Raw genomic sequence first — 21823 nt, 5'->3', positions numbered from 1 at the left:
TAAATATTAATAAAATTACTGTGCAACCAATATCAAATAGTAATAAAACACTCTTTGAAATTTAAACTTAAAAAATCAGAGTAGGTATTATCCAAATATCTTCCAATATTTAAGATTTAAAAGATTTCAAATTACGAAATTATAAAATAATTGTTTTGTTTGCATTTCTCTCTTTCTTTTAAATACATTTTTAATATTTATATATTTGATTACAAAAATAATATTCATTCCATGGCCCACCGTCGCGTCGTCGAACGTAAAGAACGTGTACGGGGCTCTGTGTTAGTTAAAATCCGAATTTCAGACTATCGCGAACATCGATACGCGAAACATAAATTGCAAAAATCGGCGTTAGATAGTGATTGTTGAAACAGAGTTTTTTTTGTATCGATTTAAAAACAATAATTATACACAATAAGCAAGCTAATTAAGAGGTAATAGCCCAGTCTGGTAAGAAAAAAAGGTGGAAAAATGTTTCGCAGATATCTGAATCTTTTAAGACATAGGTGGGGGATACTAGATGATGAATAGATGAAAAGATACTCCTAGTTTTACCTTGCGTTTTAAGCAATAATTTATGGTCACAATTTAATTTTTTGTCTATAAATTTTTTCCCTTATATTTTAAATAAACCGTATTTATGTCATTTTTTTATATCAAGAATATCTTTATTTTCCGGTTTTTTTAATTAAAATTAATAAATAATTTACAGAGATATTTGCAAAAAAGCAGTTTTTTTGCACTAATTTATAAATTTTATTAATCTTTTTATTAACAAAATAAGATGGTATTAATACATTTAAACATCAAGGAATTACCATCTTTTAGATTTGTGCGAAATTTCCCCCCGATCAGTCAAATATTTTATAAGTTATTTAATTTGTTTATCCCTGAGGCTAATTATTTAAACTATTGAGCTTGCCCTATGCATGATGCTAGACACATTCAGCAAATTTCATAGGTTTCTTTAAGACTTGGACTATCTCAGAAGTTAAATGCATATTGAGTTTTCATCGAAATTATTTACAAAATAAACGTTTGAAAAAGGGGTATGTTTTTTACTTATAAACAATTGTAATAACTTCATATCTCCATTGTTTATAAACATTAAGAAGTCAAATTTGCACAAATTTTGAATAAAAGTCTAAACTTTATATTGAAACTTATAGCTATAAAATTTATCTAATTTTTCGAAATGACGGTACTTTCGAAAGATCGACATAGGAAAGTGGAGAGGATATCTGTTTCAGCTCCGTTTTTTTTTTCGGCATCGGAACTTCAAATTGCAACATGTAGGAAAAATTTACATTATCTCGGCTTCCTTTGCAGCTGCAAGCCTCTTTTTTTATTCTGGGGTAGCTCGTCGAAATATGAATAACTACATAGTTTCCACTGGCCGGAAAATATGGGAAAACTCGGAAAAATTGAGTCCATTTGAAATTCACCCTAAATACTTACTTTTTTTTTAATTTGCTCGAATATTTTGTCGCAGTATTAATAATGATGACATAATTTTCACCCCCCATAAATCTCGCAAAATCCCGGAAAATCAACATATGTTTTTTCATGTTATATCAATATTGTAATAATACTTATATATTTTATAAATTAAATTACAGGTAATTTTTTATACATTATATTATTATATTCCTTATATTAATTATAATTGTTTGTATTTTTATAATTAACAATATTGATTTTTATTCTATTTTTCTTACAAATATGATATACAATATTAATCTAATCTGCCTTACTGCTTTGATAAAATAAGTCGATATTTTCATGACTTGCCTTATTAAGTTTTGCAATGTTTATTGAACGTTACTTTTTTTTATTTTCTTTACATGCATTGGTTTAAAAGTTAAAATTTGGTTTATTTATTCGACTTCACTGTCAGGTCTGAACCTTTTTGTTGCAGGTTGTTGGTCTTCACTTATTAAGTCAGTCTTTCCATACATTAACATATTAATGGGCGATCTTAATGCCAAGGTGGGTAAAGGTAAGGTAGGTAAGGAGAACAAGTAGGAAAATATGGGCTTGGAAACAGAAATGACAGAGGAGATCGATTGATTCAATTTTGCCAAAGTGAAGACTTCGTAATAACAAATACCTTTTTCAAATTACCTCCTCGACGGTTATATACATGGACATCTCCACAACATACCAAAGAAAAAATAGTGAGAAATCAAATAGACTACATTATGATAGCAAGGAGATATCATAATGCTGTTAAATGTACTAAGACGTACCCAGGAGCTGATATAGGCTCAGATCATAACCCGGTAGTTACTGTGATAGAGGCGAGACCAAAAAAGATTAGAAGACCACACAGAAAGTCACTAGATTTAAATAAACTTAGAAACAAAAATAGACGACAAGAAACAGGAGAAGAAATACATGAAAACCTCCGTTTAGTGCAGCAACAAATTAACGATACAAACAACGTTAACCAAAAATTAAAGTACCTACATAAATACAGCTATACAAACAGCAGGAAAGAAACATCTTACAAAAACAACAACAAAGAATAAGGGGTGGATGACACAAGATATACTAGACACATACTACACAGACAAATACAAAAAAATAAATAAACACATAAAAAAAATAATAACACAAGCCAAAGAGGAGTAGATTAAAGAACAATGTGAAGAAATGGAAACCTATGAGAAAAAGTACGATGCGTTCAATATGCACAAAAAAGTAAAAGAGATAACACGAAGCATAAAGAAATGCCAAATAGGTAAACTTAAAGACAAAGATGGAAATCTTATTGTAGATCTAGAGAATAAAATAAAAAGATGGACAGAATACCTGAATGAATTATTTGAAGACGATAGAAACAACTTAACTCAGATAATCAATGCAACTGGGCCAGACATATTGAAAGAAGAAGTAGAATACGCAATAAGAAACGCTAAAAATGGAAAAGCAAATGGACCTGATGAAATTCCTACAGAACTGTTGAAGTTTTTGAATGATAAATCCGTAACCATAATATTAAATTTTGCAGCGAGGAGCTAAAACAGTTTCCCCTCCACTTTCCTATGTCGATCTTTCGAAAGTAACTTCGTTTCGAAAGGTTTTAAGTTTCGAAAAATTGGATCAATTTTATAGCTATAAAATTCAATATAAAGTTTAGATTTTCATTCAAAATTTGTGCAAATTTTACTTCTTAATGTTTATAAACAATGGAGATATAATTAACAAAAAAATTGTCGCTAACTTCGTTCCTATTGTTCATAGCAGGTTTATTTTTTTTTGTTAAATGTGAGTTTTTTTACCAGCTATCTAATGGTTGTACGTACAACGTAAGTTATTACAATGGTTTATAAGTAATAAACCTACCCCTTTTCAGACGTTTATTTTGTAAATAATTTCGATGAAAACGCAATATGCATTTAACTTCTGATATAGTTTAAGTCTTAAAGAATCCTATGAAATTTGTTAAATGTGTCTAGCATCATTCATAGGGCAAGATCAATGGTTTAAATCATTAGTCCTAGGGATAAACAAATTGAATAACTTTTAAACTATTTGACCGATCGGGGGGAAATTTCGCACAAATTTAAAGGACGGTAATTCCACAATGTTGAAATGTATTAATAACATTTTATTTTGTTAATAAAAAAATTAATTAAATTTATAAATTAGTGCAAAAAAACTGCTTTTTTGCAAATATCTCCGTAAATTATTTATCAATTTTAATTAAAAAAACGGGAAAATAAAGATATTCTTGATATAAAAAAATGGTATAAATATTGTTTATTTTAATTATAAGGGAAAAAACTTATAGATAAAAAATCAAATTCTGACGCAAGGTAAAAATAGGAGTATCTGTTTATCTATTCGTCATCTAGTAACCCCCACCTATGTCTTAAAAGCTTCAGATATCTGCGAAACATTTTGCCGTGAAATCGATGATTTTTGTTTAACCAGACTGGGCTATAAGGTAAATAAAATTCTTTAGGCAGAAATTCTTTACGTTATCTTCCAGAAACGACTGAATACTGGGGGAGAGCGGAGCAAAAGTAAAAATGGCATCTGACGAACTGACGGATGAGGACAAGAGAATGCGAAGAGGATATAAAGAGGGTAAGAAGAAGATCTTTATGAAAGGTATAAAGGTAGATAGAATGCCACTAAAGGGAAGTGGAGCCGAAATGAAAGACGGAATGACGGAGATACTAAAACAGTTGGCCTTGGACGTGAAGGGTATTAAAAGAGAGCAAAGAGTTTATGCAAAAAAGTTAAAAAATTAAGAGTAGAAAATCAGAAACTGAAGTAATAAAATTAAGCTGTTAAAAGGAAAGTGAATAGAAATTAAGGTAGTTCGAGAATTAAGTACCAGACTTGAGTACCTGGAGAAAGAGAAGAAAAAGAATAATGTAAACAGGTTTGGATGTAAACGCTAATGAGCTGGACGTGTTGAAATCGGTCATGGGAAAATGATAGAGAAAACCTTAAATATACAGGTAAGGATCACATCAGCTCTTAAGTTAGAAGAGAGCATGTCTGCTATAGCTAGAAAATCAAGAAGAAAAGGAGAATCTAATGAGAAATAAAAGAAAATTAATAGAGTTTAAAGAAGAAAAAATTTACATAAACGATGACTTGATAATAACGGAGAATCGAATGCAAGAGGAAACAAAGAAAAAAGCACAATTGACCAGAAGAGTAGGTAAAACAGTAAAAAGGTTGTTTCGGAAGGTTACAATAGATATCAGAGTATGGAGATGGAACCGAACAAAAAAAGGGGAGCTAGACACACCAGCAAACTAGAGCCGATCAGCGGGGATGGATCAAAGGATAATGAATCTATGGCAATTAACGAAGATATGAAGAGATTATCAATCGAAAAAACAACGAAAATGAGGAAATATTTATGACATCCAAGTACAATCCGCATATATTCCTGGAACATTAAAAGCACTTATGAAGCAGGCGACTTAAAACATATAGTGTCAGTGATGAAACAATACAAAGTGGATATCCTGCTAATGCAAGAAGCAAAACAAAAGAAAAGTAGTGTACCAATGATAGACAAACACAGCTTTTTCAATAGTTGTAGGGAAGAACGAATGTTGAGAACGTTGAGGGTTTTATAATTATTTATCGGTTACAAAGTACGATAGTGGAGTTCGAGCCAATATCTGAACGGATTTATAGGCTGAGACTAAGTAAAAATAGAAAATTAAGTTTAATAAATGTGAATACTCCTTCAGAAAAGAAAGACCAGAATGTAAAACAGGAATTCTATAGTAAGATTGAACTTATATATAATCAAATTCTAAAATATTATATTAAAATTTTAATAGGTGATGTAAATACCAATGGGGGGCAAATGAAGATATGTACCAAAAAACTACGGGAGATAAAAGCAAATATGACGAAAGCAACGAGAATAATTTTAAATAATAATAATAATCGAAAATATTTGTAAATTATAGATATCTTTAATATACATTAGTTTTGTTTAAAATATTTTTTTAATATTGTTCTGAAGCTATTTTCTTGTAGCATGTTAGATTAATTACTATTAAAATGGAAATAAGCCACAATTAAAAGTTAAAGTACATTGAAGTTTCAATTTCCACTTCTGAAATCCTTCTCAAAATACAAACATTAGTATATTAAACAAATTTTGTTTTTTTGTTACTTGGTGAAAAATCTTCTAATAATTTAATTTTTTCTGACTTTTTTAATTGACTATCTGACTATTTATATTGACAATTCAGACATACATTATACATTTTAAAGTAGACGACTTTAAAATGATATTGCCAATATTGTTGAGTTGCGTTCCAGGGACGATTTTACTTGTAAGATAGTTCATTCGATTACATGAAATCAACTTTAACTTGAGAATATCCGTCAGAAAAAATCAGCATGTAATTCGTCTTTAAAAAGACAAACACATGCCATAATGACAGTAAAAATCTCCTGTTAGTGATTCCATAGTAAATTATGATGGAAAAACCAGGAAAAAACCTCATAATACTATCCCGAAATGGTAAGTATTTGGTCGTGCATTTAGTTTACTTTCAATAAACGCCAAATTCAGATTTTATAAGTTTGTTATTTAAAAAACATAAATGATGTATCCTCTATTATGCTACCGACTTCGTCTTTTAATATGGGTAACCAGATCCTACTACATTCTTACGAGGAATTTGCGACACAATTGGTCTCATTTAGCATCATTAGAGCCGCTTCTTTGATTTTTCTCTTTTTAATATCCGTTTCTTTTAGGACTATATTTGAATCATTCCATTGAACCCTGTTCCATGTTTCTGTTCCCCGAACCATGTTCATTATTCCATGCGTGTTTACATATTTGGGATCTATCAAATTCTCTATTTTTAATATAAGATTGATGTTCACTTATTCTAACATTTAATGGTCTTGATGTTTCACCTAAATAAAACTGATCGCTTTCACAAGGTATTTTATAAATGCAGTTCTTTGTCCTTTCTTGTTCATTGTTAGGTTTGGTTTTACACAAAACAGATCATAATGTATTTGTTGTTTTGAATGTTGTTGAAATGTTGTATTTATTTCCTATCCTTTTAAGTTTTTCTGATAATCCTTTTATGTATGGTATTGTTATTTTCCTCGAATCATTCCTTGTGTATGCTGTAGGATCTAAGTTGTTCTGTTCTATTCGGTCGATTGTTGAAAATTCCTTCCTTGAAAAATCATTTTTTAATAAAACAGATCTTAACAAATGTTTTTTCCTCCAAGAATGAATTTTCGTTAGAACAAGTAACTTTGGCTCTGTCATATAAGGATTTAATGATTCCCTTTTTAATATCAATATTGAGATTTGATTTGAAATTTAAATATCTGTTGGTGTGTGTTGGTTTTCTATACACCTGAGTCTCATATCCAGTATCGTTCTTAGAGAGTAAAACACCCAGGAAAAGCAGTGTGCTATTATATTCCTTTTCCATGGTAAATGTTATTGTCTCTTCTTTATCGTTTATATCATTCAGCAATGCGTGCAACAGCTCCTGTATATTTAGTGTATTTGGTGTTGAATATGCTATTGGTTTAAAAAAGAACGTCAAACATAACGTAATTTCAATTAAAATTGTAGTTAAATCCCAATAAATTTACTAGACAGTGGAGAAATGCCACAAGAAATTAGTTTCAGGCGCTGTAATGTTGATATAGTTTTTGTGAACTTGGCAACTACAATTTTAAAATTACAGTTTAAATTACTGAACATTTTTTGGTTAGGACATAAATCCAAAGTATAAAACTTGTATCCAAAAGTGAAGATGATTATAAACTACCCAATATCAATTTTTAAAGTAAGATGTGTAGTTTAACATAAAAAATATATAGATGTATAAAAATCTACTTAAAACTTACATAGTTAAGGAGCCACATTATTATTTGCTTAAATATACACGAGTGTCTATTTATTTTTATAAAAACTGCATACAATAATATACTATAATGTGCATGTTAGTACATATACACAGGTATATATCGATTACAAGTTTAATAAAAATAATATATATTTATTGCTAATAAAAAATATTATTTGTTAATTAAAAACCTTTATTAATATGTTTATGTTATTGAAAGATCATTAGAGTAAGACAAAAGACATTTTAACGGTCAGGTATTTAAAATTAAACTTAATAAATAAACACAGTGATAAACATGGTATAATCCATTAAATTTATCTGACAGCAAGATATTAAACATAGGATGATAACATATAAATACAGGAGTTTCAATTTACTTATCATGTTCTGGAGTTGAACATTTTCGTGATACATAGAGATAAAGAAAAAAGTTTTGATGGAAATTTGTGAACCATGAATTCGGAAAAAAGTTTTATTTTTTAAATGGAAAATGAACAATTATTTCTATTAAACGTTATTTAAGTTTATGCTCTGACTTAATTGTTTAGATCAGTTGTTTTCAACTGGTAGGGTTGTATACGTACCGCTGGTGGTACATGGAAGAGTTCAGATGGTATGCGTCATGTGGCCTTGTCCCGCTAACCGGGTGCCTACTATCTCCTCCTCTTTCGCGCTTCACTAATTTTTCCAATCCACTTATTGTTCCGCCCCACTGGTTTCGCGATCGCCAGTTTGAATTCAGCAGTGTAAGCGTTTACATCAGTCAACTGTCTAATTTTATCCATAGTTATGTAAGGTCCTGTCACTATTTATTTACTTTCAAGATTGGGCCTTTCATTTGCCGTCTCTATCAACGACGTTTTTTGTACTGACCCGTTACTTCTTTTATTTTTTTCTTCTTCCTCTTTATAAGCAATTCTGCTTGTTCATTGGCGGATTAATACCTCTATGGAAGTTTATCACTCTATAATTTTGAGCGTCCGTCCGATACTTCGTCTGCCGATTGGTGACTTATCTCTTGCTATTTTGACTACACGGGTCTCCCCCATTCTGCTTATGTGGTTATGCCATTTTTTTTTCTATTTTGTGTCCATTCATTTATACACTGTACGTTACATTTTCTACTAATGTCTTCACTTCTCTTTCGATCTCCCAGCGTATTTCCTGTAATTCTTCTCAGTACTCTCATCTCTGCCGTTTCCAGTAGCCTTTGTGTTGTAGCTGTATCGGGCGTTGTTTGACTTCACCTCAGTGTTAATGTGTCTGTTTCGCCATATAGTGGTATTAAGGCATCCTGTCAGTGTATTTGATTTTTCTACTTGATCTCTCACTTTTTTGTCCAGGTCTCCATAGCTGGACAGTGTAATTCCAATGTATTTTATTTCCATTACTTGTTCAATACTGATGCCATCAATTTTTATTTTACCTCTGGTTGGTTCTTTTCTGTTTACTATTGTTTTAGTTTTCTGAGATGAGATTGTCATATTAAATTCTTTTGCTCTTATGTTCAATCTGATAAATTGCATCAGACTATTTTTATTTCGATATAAGGTTTAATGCTCGAATAAATGAACTTTGATCAAATAAAAGGCAGATATCGAGCACAGTTTTATTAATTTAATCTAGCCCAAGTACTTTCACTTAATATTATACTTACAATATTGTACACTCAATATTATACTTACAATATAATACAATATATACTTACAATATTGATAGTGTTTGGTAGACCATTTTATTGTAGTCAACTACCCACTGTCTAATATATTGTTTAGTCTATTTCTTGCATTCATACTTTACGTCGACTTCAGTTGCTCTCAAACTAACACCCTAATTATCATAGACAGGTTTGAGTGTGAGATCTGGATTATGCAATCTACATAAAAATATTCTACATAATTTCATATTTCATCGATTGACTTCCTATAGTAGTGTCAGTTGGACCTTTGGTCAATACTTAGTTTCATAGAATTTTGAAATGTGCAGATCACATATCCATGATTTTGACTGCCCATCCAAGCTGTCATATGCCACATGTCACTTCAACATTTCCGTTGACCGGGAGCCATTCGGTCTGCGGTTTCCATACATAATGTAGCTTCGCCTATTTTTAAAAAATTTTAGAGTGTTTGTCCTTGTGTATTGTAGTGTGATGTTTAATTTTATGTTTATAACATTTTATTCTTGTTGGATAGGCCGCAATTGACGAAGTAAGTCTAAAACGTTAATCACATAAAAACATTTATCAACCATCAGCTTCGAGTTTTTATCGAAGTTAATTAATTTCTTCAGCTAAAAAAACGTTTCTTGGCTTATTTTAGATGCCCCTGACGATGCTCTAGGGAGTGAAAGTACTTGGGCAAGATAAAATTAATAAAACTGTGCTCGATATCTGCCTTTTATTTGATCAAAGTTTATTTTTATTTCGTTGAATCCCATCCTGTCTCCTCTTCCTTTGTTAACCAGTTGATAATTTCATCCATAATTAAATTAAGACTTCTTCTCGGGGACCAATTTAGGTAATTAGGGAAGCCTAATTACCTAACTTTACTTATATGTATTAATGTTCTATATTTAATATTATTGTTCTTATACCAATGGCCATAGTTTTCGAGGTACTTTATGTAAAAAAATGTTAAACAAAAATTTCCAAAAATTTCGGAAATTACCGAAGAAAATATTTCCAGGAAACAATATAAACTTATGTTGTTAACCATTTCATTCTATTCATCAGGGCTATGCGGATTTTGTTGATTGCCACTCTTAATGGTTTTGCACTACTCCATTTAAACAATTTAAGTTCTTAAGCCATGATATTCTTCGTATTCCAACATTTCGTTTTCGTCCAATTTTGCCTTGCATAATAAGTTGCAATAATAAATATGTTTGCCTTATCATCACATGTCCTTTGTAGCCCAATCTGGGTAAAAAAAAGGTTGAAAAATTTTTCCCAGATATCTTAAGCTTCTAAGACATAGGTGGGGATTACTAGATGACGAATAGATAAAAAAGTACTCGTATTTTTACCTCGCGTTTTTTTTTTTCAAGTTTTTTTCCTTACATAATACATAAACAATATTTATATCATTTTTTTATATCAAAAATATGTTATTTTCCCGTTTTTTTAAATTAAAATTGATAAATAATTTACGGAGATATTTGCAAAAAGAAGTTTTTTCGCACTAATTTATAATATATTAATTTTTTTATTAACAAAATAAAATGTTATTAATACATTTGAAAATCGAGGAATTAACGTCATTTAAATTTGTGCGAACTTTCCCCCCGATCGGTCAAATAGTTTAAAAGTTATTTAATTTATTTATTCCTGACGCTAAATATTTAAACTATTGAACTTGCTCTATTAATGATGCTAGACACATTTAGCAAATTTCATAGGATTCTTTAAGACTTAAACTATCTCAGAAGTTAAATGCATATTGCGTTTTTATCGAAAATATTTACAAAACAAACGTCTGAAAAAGGGGTATGTTTTTTACTTATAAACAATTATAATAACTTCTATATTTTTCAAGCTAAAGACTTGTACGTACAACCATTGGATAGCTGGTAAAAAAACTCACATTAAAAAAACAACCTTCTATGACCAATGGCAACGAAGTTAGGGACTATTTTTAAAAAAATCATATCTCCATTGTTTAAAAACATTAAGAAGTAAAATTTGCAAATTTTGAATGAAAATCAAACTTTATATTGAAACTTATAGCAATAAAATTCATCAAATTTTTCGAAACTTACAGCCCTTCGAAACGAAGGTACTTTTGAAAGATCGACATGGAAAGTGGAGGATAACTGTTTTAGCTCCGTTTTTTTTTTCGAGATCGGAACTTCCAATTAAAACACGTAGGAAAAATTTACATTATCTCGGCTTCCATTGCAGCTAGAAGCCTCTTTCTTTTTAATCTGGGGTAGCTCGTCGAAATATGAATAACTACATAGTTTTCACTGGCCCGGAAATATGGGAAACCTCGGAAAAATTGAGTCCATTTGAAATTTACCGTAAAAACTTACTTTTTTTTAAATTTGGCTGGAATAGTCTGTCGCAGTATTAATAATGATGACATAATTTTCACCCCCTCCACCCGGAAATCTCGGAAAATCACGGAAAATCAACATATATTTTTTTCATTTTATATCAATGATGTAATACTTATATATTTTATAAATTAAATTTCAGGTAATTTTTTATACATTATATTATTATACTGCTTATATTAATTATAATTATTTACTACTTTGACGATCTATATGTTTCTACATGTGTATAGGTATATGTACAGTACGAGGACGGTAAAAACATTTGTTTATGTTTTTAGGTTTAAATATCTCCAAAGATCACAGAGTATACCGTCCTCGTGTCCGTTTACTTTTTTTATGTATTCATGTGAATAGGAGAAAGGTCATCTATGTAATAGAAAACCGGTAATATATCTTAGTATCCGTAAAAAGGCGGGATAAGTAGCAGATAAGTTTCAATATAAAGTTTAGATTTTCATTCAAAATTTGTGCAAATTTTACTTCTTAATGTTTATAAACAATGGAGATATGATTTTTTTAAAAATAGTCCCTAACTTCGTTCCTATTGGTCATAGAAGGTTTTTTTTTAATGTGAATTTTTTTACCAGCTATCCAATGGTTGTTACAATTGTTTATAAGTAATAAACCTACCCCTTTTTTAGACGTTTATTTTGTAAATAATTTCGATGAAAACGCAATATGCATTTAACTTCTGAGATAGTTTAAGTCTTAAAGAATCCTATGAAGTTTGCTAAATGTGTCTAGCATCATTAATAGAGCAAGCTTAATAGCTTAAATAGTTAGCCTCAGGGTTAAATAAATTAAATAATTTTTAAAATATTTGACCGATCGGAGGAAAATTACGCACAGATTTAAAAGACGGTAATTCCTCTATTTTCAAATGTATTAATTACATTTTATTTTGTTAATAAAAAAATTAATACAATTTATAAATTTATTGCAAAACAACTGCTTTTTTGCAAATATCTCCGTAAATCATTTATCAATTTTAATTGAAAAAACGGGAAAATAAAGATACTCTTGATATAAAAAGCTTCAGATAACTGCGAAAAATTTTACAGTGAAAGCGATGATTTTTGCATAACCGGACTGGGCTATTGTGTTTAAGTTTTCTTCTTATTATAGTAAATATTATTTCCGCTTTATTTCCTATTTTTCTAGTTACTTCTACGTTTGACATTCTTTGAGTCCATGATCTTCGTAAAATTCTTCTGTAACATGAAAATTTAAAGAAGGCCAACTTATTCCGATGCACTAGTTTTAATGTCTATGCTTCCAAGACATAAAGAAGAGTACAGAACGCGTAACACCGAAGCATCCTTAAGTGTACTCCCAACCTTATATTTCGACAATAAAGAAACTTTCTAAGTTTAACGAATGAAGCACGTGCTGTTTCAATACGTGTCTTAATTTCTTTGGATTGGTCTATATTTTATGTTATCCATGTTCCGAAGTATTTATAGGTGTCCACACTCTCAATTGCATTATCTTCAACAATCAGCTGGATATTTGCATCTGCTGATTACTACAATACATTAGGTATTTCCGAAAATATGTTATCGTTTGTATTAAATCGGTCCTCTTGCAAGTCAACTAGGAAGAGACACTAAATTGGCGCAATACGTCGATTTAAAATTACCTTCTAGTGTGTTGCTTATACATTAAGGACAATATATAACAAATTAGAACAAGAGGTAGTTAGAGATGAATGATGAGTATTAGTGTTCATGTATTGATATAACTGAAGAAATAACACATACCTGCTTTTTTCAAGTAAATAGATTTTTTCCATTTGCGTTAATAATAATTCCACATCAAAATGTTCCAAGATTTCTTGAGAGAGTAATTCTGTAATCTTCGCATCGTGACTTACGACAAATGGTACAAAAACTGCTAGCAATAGTAAAACTTTCATCGTCATCAATATAAAATATAATTTACACGTGGCGTTGTTTTATATTTGATACTCAAAACTCTGGTATATAATCAATGAAAATACAACAATATACTACTTAAATAATATTGATATATATGAATATTTAATCAGATTAGGTTTTAAACAATTTTTATATTCTGAGACAATCAAATATCGATAACATGATATTATTTTTTTCGAATATGATAATACATTTAATATTACCATGAGATTAGGAAAATATGTTTTCGTTACCAACATGTATTCAAGAAATGTGCGTTACACAAAATCATTATCACCGTCAATCATCACACTTCTAGCAGAATGACTACCATACTACATATTTTTGTGCTTTTTTGATGCCGTCATTGTGAGGAACTATGCATTTATCTTGTTTGATGTTTATACAGTTTTTTATATAACTTCGTCTACAAAATTTTTTTTATCATGTTCTTGCATTTCTTCTTTTAACTTCTGATTACAAATTTTCCAATTTCGTCATTTATCTGATCCTCCTGTTTAATTTTTGGTTTACCTCTTGTTACTACTTTTACCCCCTTTTATTATGTCTCTTGTTAAGCAATTCAATAGATTTGAAATTCATTTTATTTTATTATATCTGATTCTGATTTAATTAGTGCTTTTAATTTCGCCCCATGTGTAAAAATATTTTTTTTATTTAAACACAAAAACCACATCAACCGCGCAGGGTTATTAGTGGATATAACAAACAAGAAATATTACTTTATATATAATCACAGAACTTGATGTCTTTTAAATAGTTTAACACTGTTGAGATTTTGTTGGTAAGAATTGTATTTTGTTACTAAGTATTTGTGTGTTTCAGCAGCATGGCTAATTCTTAGACGGTTAGTTTCTTGACTTGGTTTCTTCTCTTTGAAGGATTATCCAGGATTTTGCCAGGTATTAGTAAAGTGGATTTTAATCAGATTCTTTAGATCGCTGAAAGGATATGTTTTTAACTTTGCAGTGTAGTTTGAGCTCATTCGACTTTTGGTTTGCCATTTCCGTTGATCTGCTTTTCCATTTCCGTACATATATAGGGTGCAGCATTATTGCGAGGAAGTCATATTACTCATTTGTCGAAAGAGATACGAAAAAAATTACTTAGGAAAAAGTAGAAGCTCAGATAAATTCATATTCTAAAGATTTTTTCAAATATATAGAGTCACCCATATTGATTAGGTGGACAATGGATTAGGTTTAGACAAGTTAGTATTGAAATGAACACCCTGTAGAATTATACAGATTTGATATCAAAAAATATATTTATGATTAAAAGAATTTTAGTATAGTCTACTATTGTCTAAAATTATTAACACAGCGAAATTTCTAATTTTGAAATACAGGGATGGTCGTAACTCAGAATGAGTATTTTCTGAACTTTCTTAAATAGAACACTCTGTAGATTAGTATTGTAATGAAATGTAATTTTATATTACTTCGTTATTTGTTAAGCATTTCCTATATCTAGCTGCCTTAATTTGTAAGTTATTTGTGATTTTTTGTACCAAATATTAATTGTAATAAAAATTAGGTGAACTTTTATTACGTTGGCCGTGAAAAAATTCATAATAATCTATTCTAAACTGATCCTTCATTTGTTAATTTTTAATAAGGTATCAAAATAACTAAGTAGTCAGAAATAAAGTGTTGTTTAATATGCAAATAAAATTAAATGTTAAACAAAATATTTACTTAACAAAAATAATCAATAAAAAAACGCTCAAGTTATAATAAATGTTTAAAATGGCTTCCGTTGACGCCAATGCATAATTGCAAGCGATCTACAAAAGGGCGACTTACACTAGGTAATACATTCTCTCAGATTATCAAAAAACTTAAAACGATAGGAAATAAATTTTTCAACAACATTCAAAACAACAAACACATTGAGATCTATTTTATCTAAACCTAAACCTAACGAACAAGAAAAAACAAAAAATTGTATATTTATAAAATACCTTGTGAATGCGATCATTTTTATTTAGGTGAAACATCCAGACCATTAAATATGAAACTGTAATTGTAAATTAGTAAACATGCTTGGGAAAATGAACATGGTGTTCAATGAAATGATTCAAGTTTAGTCCTAAAAGAAAAAGATGGTATGTAAAAAGAAAAAAATCAAAGAAGCGGCTCTAATTATGCTAAAGGAGACCAATTACATCGCAAATTCCTCGGCAGAATGCAGTAGGATCTGGTTACCCACATTAAAAGGGGAAGTCAAAAAAAGGAAAATACCACTTTTAATAATTCAGTAATATATCGGGATATATCATTTATGTTTTTAAATACCGTACATATAAAATCAGAGTTTGGTGTTTATTGAGAGTAAACTAAAAAGTAAGACTAAATACTTACCATGTCGAGATAGTATTATGAAGTTTTTTCTGGTTTTTTACTCATGATTTACTATGGAATCTTGACACTGTACTTGAATCTGTACTTTTTAAGACAAATCACATGCTATGATTTTTCTGACAGATATTCTTAAGTTAAAGTTGATTTCATTTAATCGAATGAACTATTTTATAATAAAATCGTCCCAGAAACGTAACTCAGCAATATTGACAATATCATTTTAAAGTCGTCTACTTTAAAATGTATTATATATGTCTGAATTGTTAATATGATTGAGACAGATAAAATTAAATTATTAGAAGAATTTTTCACCAAGTAACAAATTAATACATTTCTGTTTAATCTCATACATTTATTTCTAATTCTCTCACTTATATCTTCTTTGGTTGTAACTGGTGTTTTACACACCTTATATTTTATTTAACCTCAGAAAATAATATCTAGCTTCTTTAACTTTATAAATCGTAGAGGCCACCTTCTCGCTCTCTTCCTTGTATATGCACATTCTCTTACATATATGTTCAACCGTACTAATTAAAATAAATATGGCAATTAATTGTACAAAAAAAGTAGATATATTTTTTCGTTTACGTGATCCTCGAAAAAGAAGGGTCCTAAGACGTAAAATCCAGGAATTCCAGCCCCAACATCTAATGATCATATTGTTTGACTGTGGGTTAAAATTAGGTGTAAATTAAAAGTTGACTATCTAGTAGTGAAGAGTATGTCTGTTTACAATAGGGGAAAGTGGTCCACATTCGGCATATTGGCCTTGAGAAGCAAAATTTGAAAAAACTGGTTATATAATCCAGAAAACAATATTTTTTGATGAAACTGTAACTTATTAGGACTGTAACTTGTTTTAAAAGAGAAAAAAATCTAGACATAAAGTTGGCTCATATTTTTGTATTTTTAAATTTTTTGACAATTGGCCGAAACTGGCATAGGGGGTAGTTTGGCCATATGAAGGAGCACATTCGGCTATATATCAAAATACAGTAAAAGTAAATATGAGTAAAAGAAAAGTACCTACCTATAAACTTAGTTAAACATGGATTTTATCTTACGTTTAAACCAGAAAAGTTAACATTAAATTTGTAAACACTTGATGTTCTTGCAGTTCCATAAGTGGAAGAAAAAGGCAAAATAGCTGCAATGTTTGTATTATTTTTGCGGCGCAGAAATTTGACCTCGTAATCCTCATCTTGGAAAGAAGTTATTTGACCTACATAAAAAGTCTATCTTGGAAACAAGAAATTTTACAAGAACAAAATTTCCGATGCCAATATTTTCATTGTCGGTGATGGCTTTAAAATATTCGAAATCTTCGTCATCTCCTGACGAACAATCTTGCAAAACTACGTCAGTGCTAGACTCGCTTGACACAGAAATATTTCTTTTCCTACCCTATGTAATCAAATCTTTTTTTACTGATGCCTTGTTCTGTTTTAAAATCCACAAGGAAAATAATTCCTGTAGCTGGCTGTATACCACGTATAACAAAAGAGGTTAGTCTTTGTATGTGGGTATATTTTATTTTATAAAAACCCTTAAAAGGGCAACATTAAAAGCACGAACGTTTTCGGAACAACTGTTCCATCATCAGGTTAAAATACCTAAAATAAGTATAAACCATTTAATTACAGCAAACGTGGTTTAAAATTTTGACTAAGGTTAAAGAAACAATAAAATGGTTATACTTACAGGTTACCATGCCTGAGCCACCAAAATATTTGGGTAAAAACCCTTTAAAATGAAATGTGTTACCAAAGATTGTACATGATGTTGATAATATTATATGATGTTTAATATTTTAATTAGATTTTACTTCAGGTAACATACACCCATGCTTAAGTGAGTTCCAGTGTCCGGAGAGTAAACCTCTTCAAACGGACTTCAGCTGGCAACTGATTGATAAGACACCTATGAACGGTGTCAAAAACAAAATGTCAATGAACCATGAAACAGTGTTAGTTAAACATTATATTACTACAGCCAAAAGATTAAAAAACTTTGATGATGTTAAAATGATAACAGCAATCCAGGTGTTGGGATTTAAAAATTTTTCTATAATTATTTAATATTGAATATAAAAGATGTAAATTACTGGTGTTGTTGAAGGTCATGTTTAAGAGGATGACGTATGCATTAGGCAGCTTATGTTACTCTTTATCGTATGGAGTGTGGTCTAAAAGGTGTAATTTGTGACGAATTAGCTGAAATATATGGAAATGTCCTTTTATGTTGCTTACATCTAGGACAAGGAAAAATAAATAGTATATATTTGTAGCTAATGTAAGACTTCGTATGTAGATGAAATTGTTTAGTACTGCTTGTATCGTAAAAATTTTAATATAAGTGAGTCCAATAGATTGAGAAAAGGAATTGAAAATCTTCCGGCTGAAGGAATTAAAGTTATAGTATATGTGATTAAATTTAAAAATTTGGAAAGGCTGAGATCCTCAGAGACCTGGCAGGAATAAAAGTAAATGAAAAGACTAAAGAATAAAGGAGAGTGGGTTAAAGGGAAATGAATGAGTTAATCAACAAAATTAGAGATGATAGAGGTCCTTCATGCTTAAAGCATCTATCTATTTTATTTATCTATCGATTTTAACCTGACAAAACTTTAAAGAACAAAAAAGCAGAAGGTCCCGGCGGAATACCAAATGAATTGATAAAAAACGGATCGGAAAAGTTATTCCGTATGATACATAAAATGTTTAAGAGAGCACTGAATGGAGAAGACTTACCGGCAGAATGGACCCAAGCATATATGACATCAATATACAAGAAAGGAAATAGAAAAAACTGCGAAAACTATCGGGGAATCAGCATTATATCGTCTATAGGCAGACTGTATGGAAAGACCATAAAGGAAAAATTAGAAATATATATACAAGATAAAATCGGAGAAGACCAGGCAGGTTTCACAGCGGGGAAAGCATGCTTAGATCACATTTACACGGTCGAACAACTAATAGAAAAAAGAATGGCCAAAAATAGATCCGTCCATCTGGCTTTTGTTGATCTTAAGAAGGCATATGACTCAATACCTAGAACCAAGCTATGGGAAGCAATGGAAGACATCGAAGTTCCACGAAGATTAATAAACGCGGTAAAAGCACTCTACAAGAATAACGAAGTAGCTATCAAAACGGGCAATAGAATATGCAGGCCATTTAAGACGACAAAGGGACTACTACAGGGTTGCTCCACATCCCACACCCTGTTTAAAATATTCCTGGAAAAAACCCTGAAACCATGGAAAAGAAAGTGCTAAGGAATGGGTATACCAGTAAGGAACGAATATCTATATACGCTAAGTTTTGCCGACGACCAAATAGTGATCGCACAAGACGAGGATGACCTCAGTTTTATGATGAGAAAACTGGAGCAGGAATATACAAAGAATGGGATGGAAATAAACCTAAAGAAAACTGAATACCTAACAACGGAGAATACAGAAATAAAACAGCTGGAAATAGACGAAGGTAAACAAATCAAAGGAACAGACAAGTATAAGTATTTAGGTTTCATAATATCAAACAAAGGAACAACGGAGGAAGAGATAAAAAATAGACTAGGACAAACAAGAGACTGCATACGAAAATTGAACCCGGTACTATGGGATAAGAACATCAGCATGAAAACAAAGAAAAAAATATATAATACCATGACAAGAAGTATCCTCACTTATGGGTGTGAAAATTGGACAATAAATAAGAAAACCAAAAACAAAATAAGAGCAACAGAGATGGAATTCCTAAGGAGAAGCTGCAGAGTAACAAGAAGAGACAGAATAAATAACATGGAGATTAAGAGGAGAATGGGAATGAACTCCGACATAATACACTACATCGAACAGAAGAGATTAACATGGTACGGACATGTCAGAAGAGCAGACCAAAATCGGTGGATAAATAGAATAACAGAGTGGAGCCCGATAGGAAGAAGAAAGAGAGGCAGACCCCGAAGATCTTTCAGAGATGAGGTGGACGAAGCAATGAGTAGAAGAAACCTACAGGAAGGGGACTGGCTAAACAGGAAAAATTGGAGAAAACGGTTGAGTGAAGGAATACAGTGAAAACTGTGGAAATCCTTGTATATATATATATATATATATATATATATATATATATATATATATATATATATATATATAACCTGATGATGGAACAGTTGTTCCAAAAACGTTCGTGCTTTTAATGTTGCCCTATATTCCGCCGTGTCTGTATATATTGTTGAGTGTGCTTTTCTCTTATTTATTTGTTTTTTCTTTTCTTTCAAGTTGTTTCTTTGGATATGATCTAATTTGACTCAGTGTGTTAGTTGATGTGAGAAGAAATTGAGGCGAGCCTGGAAGTGTTATATTAATAATTTTTTCTACTACACAGCTTGATGTCGAACAAATTTGCGGAATTGTTTCGGTGTTTAATTCAGTTTGTATGGTATCAATAGAACTAACGTCTTTATTTTCCATTAATGGTTTATCGGTTACCTCGCTTGGCATAAAATCTGTATCACTGAATACAAATCAATTTATTGGCCACAGACCAGTATTTTTAAACGAGCTGGTTATATTTTTAATTGTGAATGTACATTCATATGCCTTCTTAGCCAAACGCGCCACATGTCGAATTGTAAGGGTTTTTGCAGGATTTGAAAGTAGCCAATCATGCTGAGCAGTAGTTAAGGTCCAAATTCGGCAAAATCTAGTGGCTAAGTTCTATGTATCGTATGAGGTGGAAGAGAAAGTAAAACGATCCCCTCTTCTCGACACATTTTAATGGCTTCTACAGATATGTGGGATTCGTGGTTGTCCAAGAGCAGAAGTACCTTGCTTTCCACAGTACATTTAACAGAATTCGCAAAGTGTTTTAGTTTTTTTGGGAAAAGATCAGACGTCATCCATCCTTTCTTATTCCTTAACGCCATGGCAGATGTTGGGTATTCGTCGCCTAAATATTCTTTAGGGTTTCTAATTCTAGGATACACAAAGACTGGTGGTACTGCTCCACCAGCTGCACTAATCATCCCTACGAACGTCACAAGTTCACCTCTCTCCTGTGAAGAGATGAGAGCCACTTGTTTTTTGCCTTTTGGGGCAACAACTTGAGCAGGTGGCATAACTGTCATTATGCCAGTCTCGTCCAGATTCCAAAACTGTTCCCGCTTAAACTTGTATTTTTCCAGGACACGGGCATACTTGGTAAAAAAATCTTCTATAAGTGGGTGGTTTATTAAAAGCCATCGACCTACTTATACTTATATTTTCGGGTTTGCGAAGCGAAATATCGGTGTGATATCTTTTCATAAAGCCACTCCAGACCTAAAAAATATTTCTTTAGCTGCTTGAATTTACACAGATACAAAAGAAATAAACTAACCTGCCATTTTATTTAACTCCCAACTGTTTGGTGCTGTAGTATTTGGTAGAGCATTAGCAAAATCATAAGCCAGTTCCTTATATCCTTATAGTTTAGGCCGTAGTTTAAGTTGAAACACGTTTTTATGTAAGCTACAAGCTCTAACTCTTCATGCAAAGTAAAAACTTGACAAGCTGTATATTTGCTAGTATACGAAGCCTCTTCTTCACTTTTATTGCCTGAATCAGCCCATCCAGCCATCATTTTATTTTTTCTTTAAAAGGACCTTAATTCTTGACTGTATGGTTTGTCTTTTAACTTGATACTCTTGGGCAGCCTTGTATTGACTCAAACGCCCTGTCAATACGGCTTTAATCGCCAATTTCATGGTATTTTCATTAATATCACAGCGATTCGTTTTTTTTTGTGTAAATCCTAGGCATCTAGAACAAATTAGTAAACAGAAATTATTACTTACTTAGATATAAAAAAGATCAATATACAAATAATGTACGTGGGGAACATTCGGCTACTAGCTGAATCTTCCCCATAACAGTTCCTCCGTGGGGAAGTTTCTGAACGTGAAATAAATCTTTTCTGTCTTAGGAAGCAACTCATACATGGCTTCGTATAGACGCAATGTAGCGACATCTGATTAATAATTAATAATTAATAAAATCGTAGACTAATTTTCGAAACCAAATTCAAGAATTCCG

At 31.0% G+C, this 21823-nt stretch overlaps 2 protein-coding genes across 2 annotated transcripts in view; both read right to left on the bottom strand.

The window, feature by feature from the left end:
* LOC140433415 (uncharacterized) overlaps positions 1-13446 on the bottom strand; it is a 31846-nt gene extending 18400 nt beyond the window's left edge. Inside the window, exon 1 of the mRNA XM_072521427.1 lies at positions 13199-13446. Coding sequence (XP_072377528.1) covers positions 13199-13359 — 161 coding nt within the window. The 5' untranslated portion in view covers positions 13360-13446. The remainder of the gene's footprint in view (positions 1-13198) is intronic.
* A 7014-nt stretch (positions 13447-20460) lies between these two features.
* LOC140433873 (uncharacterized) lies at positions 20461-20877 on the bottom strand. Its single transcript, XM_072521847.1, has one exon. It carries the CDS (start codon positions 20875-20877, stop codon positions 20461-20463), a length of 417 nt encoding a protein of 138 aa, XP_072377948.1.
* Between the last annotated feature and the right edge of the window lie 946 nt (positions 20878-21823).

Source organism: Diabrotica undecimpunctata, chromosome 2 (genome assembly GCF_040954645.1).
Source record: "Diabrotica undecimpunctata isolate CICGRU chromosome 2, icDiaUnde3, whole genome shotgun sequence".
NCBI classification, from domain to species: Eukaryota; Metazoa; Arthropoda; class Insecta; order Coleoptera; family Chrysomelidae; genus Diabrotica; species Diabrotica undecimpunctata.
This window is presented reverse-complemented; position numbering and strand designations above follow the sequence as displayed.